This window comes from Monodelphis domestica, chromosome 3, assembly GCF_027887165.1.
Source record: "Monodelphis domestica isolate mMonDom1 chromosome 3, mMonDom1.pri, whole genome shotgun sequence".
Lineage (NCBI taxonomy): Eukaryota > Metazoa > Chordata > Mammalia > Didelphimorphia > Didelphidae > Monodelphis > Monodelphis domestica.
In genome coordinates this window covers 94,167,031-94,179,447 of record NC_077229.1, presented here as the reverse complement: position 1 = coordinate 94,179,447, position 12,417 = coordinate 94,167,031, and the positions used below count along the sequence as shown (strand labels likewise).

The following is a 12,417-nucleotide window of genomic DNA, read 5'->3' as shown; positions in this document are numbered from 1 at the left end:
GCTTCTGTTCCCTTTACTGCAAAATGAGGACAATACTACAAGTTGTACCTATTTCATTGGCTCTGGAGGGGATAAAATGAATAATAAATAAGAAGCACTTTTCCCATTTGCAAAATTTGGGGGTCCCTTCTGACTCTTGAACTCCATGAATCTAAGGAAGAAAGAGGCCTGAGCTTCTAGTCCCATATGCCAACCACATTGACCAGCCCTAAACACAGAAAAACCACCATAATGACAATAGTCAGCATTTATGTAGGACTTTGAGGTTTTCAAATTACTTTACAAATACTATTTCATTTGCTCCTCACAACAATAACAGCCCTGGGAGGTAGATGGTATTATGATCCCCATTTTATAGGTAGGGAAGTTGAGGCAGACAAAGGTTAAGTGAATTACCTAGGGTCTCATAGCTCCTGAGCACCAGGGGCTGGATTTGAACACAGTTCTTATCCTGAGTTTGGTTCTAGCCCTTTATCTGATGAGGCATCTATTTATCTCATAGAATAGATAAGATGGAAGGGTCATTAGAGATCAAGTAGTCCTCCAAATAAAATGGAAAAACTGAGATCCAGAGGGAGATTTTAACCTGAAACCTATGAATGGAATCACAGAATTGGTTCTCTTCTACCATACAAAACTGAGGACAGACCCCAAGTGCCCCAGGTAGGAGAGATAGAGGTGAGGGGGAGGGAGGAGGTGGGAGGGTCTTTGTTGTTGGACCCGCCTCTATCTGAACCCAAACTGGTGTTCCTAAACCTATTTTGTTTTCTCTGTTGCCAAGGAATCAGTTGCCCCACATCGCAGTTATAATGGGGTGGGGCTCAAGAGATACAGAAAAGAGGAAGTGGAGAAGAAGCCACAATGTGGTGAGAGCCAATGACCTGGACAGGCTAGCTGCAAAAATAACCATCTAAACTCTCTAGTTTCTATGGAGTTTGAAGGGTTGACAAAGCATTTTCCTTAACACAAGGTCACCAAGTAGACAAGATTGGCATTTTTGTTCCCATTTTACACATGGTGGGCAGCTAGGTGGTGAAGTGTACAGTGCCTTGGACCTAGAGTCAGGATGATTCATTTTCCTGAGTTCAAGTCTAGCTTTGGACATTTACTAGCTGTATGAACCTGTGTGACTGGGCAAGTCACTTAACCCGGTTTGCCTCCATTTCCTTATCTGTAAAAAATGAGCTGAAGAATGAAATGGCAAACCACTCCAGTATCTTTGCCAAGAGAACCCCAGTTGGGATCACAAAGTCTGACATGACTAAATAAGACAGAAAAATAATAATAATTCACACATGAGGAAAACAAGTTCAGAGAGGTTGGGATTAGCTGGGTCCCAGAGACTACTAGTCAGACAGAATTTGAGACCTGTTTCCTCTCACCTTCTCAGGGGCTTTTCCCTCTTTATCCCATTTGCCTTCAGGGATGGAGTCTGATCAAGGATGGGGTTTTGAGGTAGAAGGGACCACAGACAGATCATCTTGTCATAGTCATCCTCATCTTACTGAGGAAGAAACAGGCCAGAGAGGGAAAAGAACTTTTCTAAAGCCCTATAGCTAGTAGGTAGCAAGTTCAAATTTGAATCCAGGACCTCTAAGAACAAATCCAGCCCACTTGCTTTCATCATGCCCCACACCTCCAACCACAGGTCTGTTTGTTTGGATTAGGGAGGTGACCAAACCAGAGGTCACCCAGGAACTTCTGTGAACCTGTTCAGCTCTGATTTCCCCACCTACTAGGGGCATCTTAGGGAAGAGTGAGATAGAATAAATCCTGCTCTAGAGATTTCCATGGCTGTCCTCCCCACCCCCCCCCCCACCCCCAACCCCCATGAATAGCACCAAGAGATGAGCAGATGTTAAGAAACAGCTTTGAGTTAGTTGTGTGTAAGAGGGTAAGAAGAAGCCAGAGGTGATCCTCATGGACAGGGAAGCTGTCACCGCTGCTATCTGCATTCTCACCTCATCAGCCTGCCCCAAAGAGCCTCCCTGGTTGGATCCACCCTCAGGTGGGGTCCTACTAGCACCTATTTCTCATGGTTTCTTCTTCTCACTCCGTAGGTCCTGCTTGCTTTCAGTGTTACAGGGGTGGGCAAGCCAGAGGTCAAAGGCAAGAGGTCAGGGGCTAGTTATAGGATAAGGGGGTAAAGGCTAGTGGCCAGAGGGATGGAGGTTAAAGGATGGAGAGTGGGAGGGCGCAGGATGGAGGCAGGAGAACAGAGGGTGGCAGATGAAAGGAGGGGAGGACCAATACACAAAGGGATAAAGAGGGGGACAGAAGGTGGCATATAGGGATAGAGGCTGGACTGGCAGATAGGGGAGGAAGGGGCAGTGGGGGATCAGAAGGCAGCAGGCCACAGTGAGAGCATGAGGGAACCCCACCCAGGAGCTTCTCCTGCTGGGAGTAACCTCCCCATGTGCAGACTGTTGGTCCCCCCACCTCCCCTCCTAGGGTGCCCAAGGGCAGCCGGGGCAGACTTCTCACCCAGAAAGAGGCATCTGGTTAGAGTTGGCATGACTGGGCCACAGCTGGGGGACGGGTGGGGTGACAGTGGCCTCTTGCTTGCTCCCAGAGGCTGAACCAGGATCAGTGGCTGTTGGGGCAAGGGCGGAGGCAGCAGCGGTGGTGGTGGTGGCGGTGCTGGTGGTGGCGGCAGCGGCAGCGGCAGCGGCAGCAACAACTGGAAGAATCCCCGTGAGTGCTCTGAGGGGCAGGGCTCTCGCTGACTGAGCCTTTATTGGGGGGCGGCTGCTAGGCAAGGCCCTCCCCGGAATTCAGCCAATGGGGCCCGCCCACCCGCCTCAGGAGGGAATGAGACTCTCGAAACCCAGCTAGTCACCCAACCCAACCCAGCCGGGGTCCAGTCTACAGTCCCAACCGCTAGACACAGAAGCAGCCTGTGGCACTGCCTAGCACACGCACACACGCAGGCGCTGCAGACTGTGCGTGCCCACACCCACCCTCACCCCGGACACATTGAGAGCCTACAGAGATGCATGCTGGACAGCACCCCCCCCCCCCCGGGACACACCCACAGATATACACGGACGGCACATACACGCCGCAATCACACGTAGACATAGAGATAAGCCTAAGACATCCAGCACTCGGGGCAGTCCAAGGGCGCACACACTCCCAGACCAGGACGCTGCCTACGAGCACTTACAGGTGACGGGCGCAGCTAGGGATCCATGCTCAACTTCCAGACCCCTTGACTGCGCGCGCACGCGCACACACACATCCAGGAAAGTCTCCACACGACTCAAAAACACCAAGCGACTTCCAGGGGGACCCACCACGGTAGCACGGACAAGGACAAAATGAATGGGGCAGAGTCCCAAGCAGAGAGACCAATGAGAGAGCGTACACGTTCCCAACCCAGGGATACTCACGGCGCTAAGACACAGGAGAGCACCGACACACACGCAGACTTTGGGCAGCACTCACCAGGACACATAAACAGGACACTGTGGCAGACACAGAGATAAACACAGGACACGGACTCACAAACAGACAGCACCGTCCCCCACCCATGGAAGAACGCCCGTGCAAACACACAAGTAAGGACATTTGACTTAGAGAAGACATATTCTTCTCTGACAGTCACACACACACACACACACACACACACACACACACACACACACACACACACACACACACCAGCTTCCAGGGAGTTTGTACCTCTCTCGGCAGATATTTTCTCACGAATCATTCACTGGTGACTGTCCATATGTGGATATCTGCTTTAGAGCAAACCATGCTTTCCCCTGACACTCTCTAAATCAGAGGCAGGATGGAATAGTAGTTAGAGAGCTGGCCCCGAAGCCAGGATGACATGGAGTCAAGTCCAGAAACCTATTGACTAATTCTCATACTTTAAGAGACTTTTTTTTGCAAGAGAAAATATTGGTACAGGAAGTGTCCTCACATGGGAATTCCCTATTCCTATGAAATCGTAGGTCCAGCCCCTATATTAACATTTAAAACAGAGAGGAAGGGCCTTAGAAGGGAGTCAAAGAAGGAGTTTCTCTGAACCAGGAAGGAGTATTCCTATTGAATACTTTGTGTGTGTGTGCATGTGTGTGTGTGTGTGAGAGAGAGAGAGAGACAGAGACAGAGACAGAGAGACAGAGACAGATAAAGGGACACAGAGAGAGAAACGGAGAAACAGAGGGACAGAGGGACAAGAGAGAAAGTAGTGAGAAACAGAGATAGAGATAGAAGAACTAGAGGCAGGGAGAAAGGGAGAGACAGGGAGAGAGAGGGACAGAGGGAGAGGGAGAGAGAAAGAGAGGTGTATGAAATGTATGCTCTGTAAATGGTGTGAAATGGAATACTGGGTACAGAATGAGACATACATTTTCAGATTTGGCCAATGCACCTTGACTAATTTGTTCTAAAGGAAGGTTCCTTGGGGGGCAGGGACAATAAATTAGTAAGTAGTTATAGAGATGCAAAAAATAAAATATTTTTTAAAAGAGTAGCAACAAAAGGAGTTATAAGCCAACTGGGCAATTTTGTTACTACCTTGTTGAAGTTAATAGAAACTTAAAAAAAAAACAAACAACTAAACTAAACTCTAAGAAGTTCAGTCTCATTAGGCAATCCTCCTTTTCCAATCCTGTTTTCATTGTAAAGTGAAATATTTGTATTTGTTGGAGATTATTAAGTTCATAATTTTTTAAAAAGGAAAGAGGAAAGAACACTGGGATTTAGAGTCAGAGAATCTGGGCACAAATCCTGACTGCCAATTTAGTAATTTTGTGTCTTAAGTGATAAGCAAGTCACTTGGCTTTTTAGTGAAGTTTCCTTCTCTATAAAATGTCAGAGTTGGACTAGATGGCTTCTGAGGTACCTTCTATGATGTTAATAAGTTATCTAACTTGTCTGTGCTTCCATTCATTCCCTCCCTCCCTCCCTCCTTCCTTCCTTCCTTCCTTCCTTCCTTCCTTCCTTCCTTCCTTCCTTCCTTCCTTCCTTCCTTCCTTCCTTCCTTCCTTCCTTCCTTCCTTCCTTCCTTCCTTCCTTCCTTCCTTCCTTCCTTCCTTCCTTCCTTCCTTCCTTCCTTCCTTTCTTCCCTCCTTCCCTTTTCCCCTGACTCTCTATCCACAGAGCTACCCAGTTACCCTGCCTCCATTTCTTTTTAATTGTATTGATAACTTTTGTTTTCACCTAATCATCAATATATGCCTCTACTCTCTCCTATTCAGTGAACTGTTTCTTGAAACAAAGGATAAAAATATTGGAGAAGAAAAACAAGTCAGTAATATTAATCAACACATAGATTGGATTTGACAGTATATACAATGCTTTTACACCCATATTCCCCTCCCCCTGCCTCTGCAAGGAAGGAAGTACCTTACTTAACTCATAATACTAACGGCTATCTTTTCAGTAGAACTTTATATATATATAATTTCATTTGGTTCTTTAAAATTAAATCCTGCAAAGAGGATACTATTATTAACTAAATTTTACAAGTGGGTAAACTAAGGCTGAGAAAGGTTAAGTGACTTGCCCAGAGTCACAAAGTAGGTGTTTTGAGGCAGGAGTCAAATTCTGATCTCTGTGACCCCCTATGTGGCACTCTATCCACTACACAGGCTATCTTTTTTAAAGATGAGTTTGGTGTACAGTGTTCAATTCCATTTGTTTCAGATGTTAATTGTTTTTTCCATTAACATTAGTGTAGATAATGCATATGTCTAATCTATATCAAATTGCTTGCCCTCTCAGGGAAAGGGAGAGGATGGAGGGAAGAAGAGATTAGAACTCATTAAAAAAAGAATATTAAAAATTGTTTTTATATGTAATTGGGGGAAAATAAAATATTAAAATTTACAAAACATTACTGTAGTCAAGGTGTATAATTATTTTCTGGGTTCTGCTTACATCACTTCACATCAGTTCAAGTATTCCTATACTTCTCTGGGATTTTTTAGTTATATTTTCTTATGGAACATTAATATTCCATTATATTTATGTGCCACGTTTTGTTTAACCATTCCCTAATCAATGTGTCTCAATTGTAACTGTAAATTGAAGGGGTTGAACTTGAGTTCTACAACCTCTAATGGCTATAGCAATTTTATGAAACCTTGATGTGTGCATAAACCAGTCTGCTGTGTTTGATTTATGGGTGAAATAGGTCTGTGGAGCTAAGGGCAGCTGCATGGGAAGGAGCTAGAATTGGAAGTAACGGGGCCAGGCTGAAATACTTCCCCTACCCAACCCTTATCCCTCAGGATCTGCTCCCCTACTCTAGGAATTCCAGTTCTTTGGAGAATCCAGACACCAAGAAGAGGGGAATTCAAAGGTCAAGGACAAGGGCTCCTCCTGGCTGCCTCACTCAAGAGATCTCTAAGCTTTCTTTGAATGGCAACTCCTCCTTGTCCACAATCCAACAAGGACAGTGTTATTTTCAATACTGACAAAGGGAAATTAAGATTTACAGTCTTGAAAGGTTCAAAGGACCTTGGAACTGAGAGCTAGAAAGAGGTTTAGAAATCATACAGTCGGGGCAGCAAGATGACTCAATGGATAGAGCACCAGGCTTGTAGTCAAGAGGATCTGGGTTCAAATGTGACCTCAGACACTTCCTAACAGTGTCCCTGGAAAAAACAATTTGACCCAGATTGCTTAGCCCATGCTTTTATGTCTTAGAATTATTCAGGATTTAAAATTGTTAAGGATTTAAAGAAAAAGAAAAAAAGCAAGTCCAGACATACAGTCCAAACTCCTAATTGTATAGGTGAGAAAACTGAAACCAAAAGAAACTGTGACTGTACTACCCTTCCCATTTCACCATGTGTCCTGATTAAAATCCATTTCTCCTAACCCCTAGACTCAGCTCTTCTTCCAGAGCACCACACTCTTCTTTACTTGCAGCCTGAGAAAATGAAAAATGGCTGGGAAGGGTAGCAGAGGGAGTTAGGAGGGAAAGAGGGAGGGAGGGAGCAAGGAGATGAGGGGGCTCGAACATTTGTTTGGATTTTTCTCCCCTTGCTTAAGATTCCTGGAATACCAGAGCTCAGCTTCATGTCCCCACTAGATGAGGAAGACGGGGTTGGTACAGACAACAGCATGAGGCAGTGGGAAGACATTTAGCCCAAGAGCCTTGGATTCCAGTCCCATCTGTGACATTTACCAGCTGAGTGAGCTGGGGCACATTACTTAACCTGAAATTGCTAAGGAAGTAACCTGCCCTACTTACTGACCTCACAGGGCTGTGATGAAATGGGAAAAGGCTTCACAAGCTTCTAAGGGGGTCCGAAATGACCCATGGGCTCCTCAATCCCAGGGAGAGTCAAAATCTTCACCCCTCCTTTTACAGGACCTTCAGGAGGACCAGCCCCTAGAACACGGGGGGGGGGGGGGGGGGGGGAGGATTATCATTTCCATTACAATCAGAAACTAGCCCAGGAGATCAAGTAGCTCTCTGAAGGTCCTTCTGTTGAAGTTGGAGCTGGGAATCCCAGCCTCCATGACCACAGGCAAATCACTTAGCTTCCTGGAGTTCCCCTGTAAGACTGAGAATTTCCCAAGTCTCCTGCCTCCATTTGAAGTCAAGGCAAGGGAGCCAGAGGCCAGGTTAAAGTATTCCACCCCACTCCAGCCCCAGGTTCCCAGTCCTCGGTCCCGGAGCTCTACTTTCCCCACTTCTGGAATTTCAGTTCTGCTGAGAATACAGATACCAAGAAGAGGAGGATTCCAGGGCTTGCCTGGAGAGTCACCTCTCAGTAAACTTTAAATTAGCCACTCCTTGGCTCTAGGTGCAGTGCTTGCCTCCAGTGATTCAGAGATGAAAACAAAAGTCTTTTCCTTCAGGGAGTTTTTAATTTACTCAGAATACAAACCAGTAAGCCCAAGGTAAATAGTCTCCCTTTGAGGTTGGAGAGAGTGACTAGTGAGTGGGGAGATCAGGGAAAGTTTCGCAGAAGAGGTGGCAATTGACCAGCGCCTCAAAGGTAGACTTTGGAGAGGCAGAGAACAGGAAAAGGGAGCATTCCCAGGCACAAGGGACCGGATCGTGCAAATCTAGGCAGGCAGGGCGTGGAATCTGGAATCTGGAAAACTGTTAGCCGTCAGTCTCCTAGAACAAAGAGTGTGTGAAACCTGGCTGGAAAAGTAAAGAGAGACAGGTTTGGAGGGAGAGATTTAAAGGGGGAGAAGAGCCCTTGTTAAACATTTATCAGCATACTCCTGCCTGCGTGGGTCAGAATAGCAGGAATAAACTTCTAAAACCCTTTCTGTTCTTTGCAGTGGATAGAAAAATGGATCTAATGTCAGAAAGACCCGAGTTCAAATATGACCTCCGACACTTGCAACTCATTGTCTTGCTAAGTCATTTAACCTGTGCCTCATCTATCTACCTCTCTCTCTCTCTCTCTCTCTCTCCCCATATATATATGCATATATGTTCTTCTATTATTATATATTCTTCTATATATTCTATATACATTTTATATATATTATTCTATGTATGTATTCTTCATCTACAAAATGAGTACAATAATAACATGTCTCTCAGTGTTACTGTGATGCTAAAATGAGATAATATTTATAAAGCACTTTCTAAACCTTAAATCACTATGTAAAAACTATTATTATTATTAGTTCATTACTCATCCCCTTCTATTGTCATTGTAATAGAAATGGATGGATTGGAAGAGGAAGAGAGCAGATTTGTCCAGTGGGACCACTGTGCCCTTGCCCACAGCTGGAGAAAGTCATGGGTCATTTTGAACCAGATAGCATCATATGAAGCCTGGAACAGGAACCCCAACCCCCAAACTGCAGACAATGGCAGAGGAAGGGGCCAGGCAGGGAGAGCCAGCACCATCTCTGGCTCCAAGGCAGGAATCACCGCCCACTATTGTGAGTCCTGACAGCTGTCCCAAGCCAGGAAAAGAGAAGGAAGCTTGGTACGGTGGCCTTGGGTTCACAAGTTTGGAGTCTCAAATCTCCCATGACCTTGTATGACTCTGAAGATGTTACTTCCCCCCTCTGAGCCTCAATTTACCCATGTGTAAAATATAGGAGTTGGACTCTAAGGTCCCTTCTAGCTCTAACACTCCATGACCTGTGTCAGAGGTGCCCAGACATTATACTGGGTCCTCCTTGTCTTATTCCTCACCTTTGTTTAGGCATAGATTAATTCTCTTAACTAGGTATCATCAAAGTTTCCTTGACGTTTGGGTAAGTATATTCCTCCCATTTCCATCCTCATTGGGTCACACCTAATTGTTCTTTTAACTTTTAATTAAGTATTAAGGGTCAGGCAAGATGCTAAGTACTGACAAACAGGAAAAGTATAAATTAAGAGGTGGACCAGAGGGAAGCCATTTACATGAGGACTTTGTTCCTTGGAGGGAGGCCTGCTAAGCTCAAGGGAACCACATACAAGTGGAAAAGTTCCTAAACTAAGGCTCCTAGACCCAGTGGAGGAGTTTCTGGATCAAATGAGAAATAGAGCTGCTGATCAGATGGAGACAGAACTATGATATAGGAGAACAAATCTGGATCTTCTACTTGACCCATACTGTGAACTATAGGGACTGTGCAGTCCCAAAGAAAGGTGGGATAGGAACTACAATTGAAGAGGGCCCCTAGACTCTAGCAATCCTCTTAAATTCTTTCAATTTGGAGGAAGAACCCAACCTGAGTATTGTATAATGCATCTGGAAGCCTGCATAGATCTTTGAGGAAGCTACAAGCTCATCAAAAAGGTAAGGAGAACCAATTTCTCTACTCCCTTGATACTTACTTTTCCCCTTTTATTTGGCCATACTCCCAACTTTATGGTTCTGCTTTTTCATCCCTCACCCCAGGAGTTCCCCTCTCCTTCATATCTTATCTCCTCCTTTCGACATCCCACTTGGTTTCTTCCTCTGTTTCTTTTCTAGACTCTTCTCTCATCTTTTCTCTTCTCTATGTAATCTGTCATCCCCCACCCTACTCCAATGATCTCTCTTGGCTTTTTTCCCTTTCTCCTAGCATTTCCCTCTATCTCTCAGTGTCTTCTCACCTCCTACATTTTTACATTCAGTTTCTCAGTTTTCTCATTTTCTCCCTTTCTCTTCTAGCAGTTCTCTTTTCTTTCCTACTCTCATCTTTCCCTCTTCCCAGGGATTTGCTCATTTCTTCTTCCTTATATTTCCACACCAGCCTTACATCATACTTTCTCTTTTCCTCTCTGACCCAACTGGACTCTCATTCTCCAACTCTCGATTTCTTCTTTCTTTCTTTAACAGCACTCCATCATAGTTCCATCTCTTCCCCTCTAGTTCTCTCCCCATTGGGACCATGGTTACTGTGCCAAGTTGGAAACTGAAACTACTAGCCAGGAGAAGACAGGAGAAGGCTGCTGTTCAAGATCAAGGGCAGCCTCTTCAATTGGGGAATGGCTGAACAAATTGTGGTATATGTTGGTGATGGAATACTATTGTGCTCAAAGGAATAATAAAGTGGAGGAATTCATGGGAACTGGAACAACCTCCAGGAAGTGATACAGAGTGAAATGAGCAGAACCAGGAGAACATTGTACACAGAGACTGATACACTGTGGTACAATTGAATGTAATGGACTTCTCCATTAGTGGCAATGAAGTGATCCTGAACAACCCGGAGGGACCTATGAGAAAGAACACTATCCACATTCAGAGGAAACACTGTGGGAGTAGAAACACAGAAGAAAACCAACTGCTTGAATACATGGATGGAAGGGATGTGATTGGGGATGTAGACTCTAAATTAACATCCTAATGCAAACACCAACAACATGGAAATAGGTTCTGATCAAGGGTATTAGATCAAGGACACATGTAATACCCAGTGGAATTGCGTGTGGGCTACAGGAAGGGTGAGGTTAGGGGAGGGAGGGATAGAATATAATTCTTGTAACCAAAGAATAATGTTCTAAATTGACTAAGTAAAATTAAAAAAAAAAAAAGATCAAGGGCAGCCTGAGAGAGATGAACTGGCCCAGATGCCAGTCTGGAAACAGGGGCTGTTGAAGAAGTGCTGTGCTGAGCTATGGGTGCCAGTGAGGGACCTGGATCTTGAGAATGAGACTATAGATGCAGCACCTCCTAAACCCAATGGGCCTGTTGTCCCTCTGAAGGCCACTGTATCTGTCCACCAGGATTACTTCATCTACCAAGAGCAGCAGCAGAGTGCTGAGGAGCAGCTTACTGATCAGAAGCCCTCTAAGGGTCAAGGACACATTTTAGGTGGAGTGGAAGCTGGAGAGCAGAGACCTAACTCACCAGAGGCTCAGGAACAAAGTTTGGTGGGAAGTTGTGTCAAGAGAACCAAGGCTAAGCTTGGGGGAGGTTGGAGATAAGAGGCTAGGGCTAGTAGAAGATCAAAAGCAGAGCCTTAGGTCTGTAGACGTTTAGTCCAAGGAAGACTGAGGAGAAGAGCCCAGGACTATCTGAGTCACAGAAATGGAAGAAAAGCTTCAGGGAAGTTCTAGAATAAAATATGTTTGGTAGGACTTTAAGAATAGACTTCTTGGGGACCTAAAATGGGAGAAGGTAGACTGATCCCAGAAGACCATAGGGAGCATGAAGGACAGAAACCAGGGATGACAGAGACATCTGGGGATGTCAGAGACAAACAGAAGTTGAATTCTAGAGAAGCCAATGAACAGAGTCCAAACTTATTTGAGACTCAAGAATGGAAGCTCAACCCAGGAGAAGAAAGCAAAAGGAGCTCAGGGGAATCAGGAACAGAAGGAAAGGAAACTACTGCAGACAAAATATAAGGAGAATTCAAGGCTTTTGGAAACTCAAAGGTGTTGGTTAAGTCTTCTGGAGTTTCAAGAAAGGAGCTCAGGGGTAACGGAGGTAGTCGAAATGCAGTTAAACATAGGAGATACAGAGAAGCATTTTAGACAGAAAGAAGGGCAAAAGAGACAGAACTCTGGACACATTCTAGAACAGAGCCCTGGGAGATCAGAGGCTCAAAAACAGAAGTTGGTGAGTTCAGATTCTGAAGATCGGAAGTTGGGGTTGCCTGGGGTAGAGGCTGGAGAAGGAAGAACAGAGGATGCTGAAAAGGAAGCTGGGGATGGAGGCAGGATAGTGAATTCCCTTAGAAGTTACTCTTCTGTGACCTCCCCATTCCTATCTGAGGATATTGAGACTAAGGGCTCAGGGCCTCATAAAGAGGAAGTGGCAGAAACTCAGCACCCCCTACCACTCTCAATATCTCCTCTACCCCCTGCCCTACCACCTTTTCAGTCCCTAGGAAATCCAATAGTGAAACCCAAGGTTGGGGCAAGAACTCCCCACTCTGGTAAGCACACCTTCACAGTTAACCCCAAGAGGTCCAGGTTCCCTACAGGCTCTGCCCCACCTGAACCCCAGGTCCTTGACCCTGAGAAGAAGCAGTATCCCACTGCTGAGGAGA

General features: G+C 45.4%; 1 protein-coding gene across 1 annotated transcript in view; it reads right to left on the bottom strand.

Annotated features, from left to right (window-relative positions):
* EMR3 (adhesion G protein-coupled receptor E3) overlaps positions 1-2,935 on the bottom strand; it is a 74,173-nt gene extending 71,238 nt beyond the window's left edge. Inside the window, exon 1 of the mRNA XM_056822596.1 lies at positions 2,485-2,935. Within this exon, the coding sequence (XP_056678574.1) occupies positions 2,485-2,515 (31 nt within the window). The 5' untranslated portion in view covers positions 2,516-2,935. The remainder of the gene's footprint in view (positions 1-2,484) is intronic.
* Positions 2,936-12,417: the final 9,482 nt, after the last annotated feature.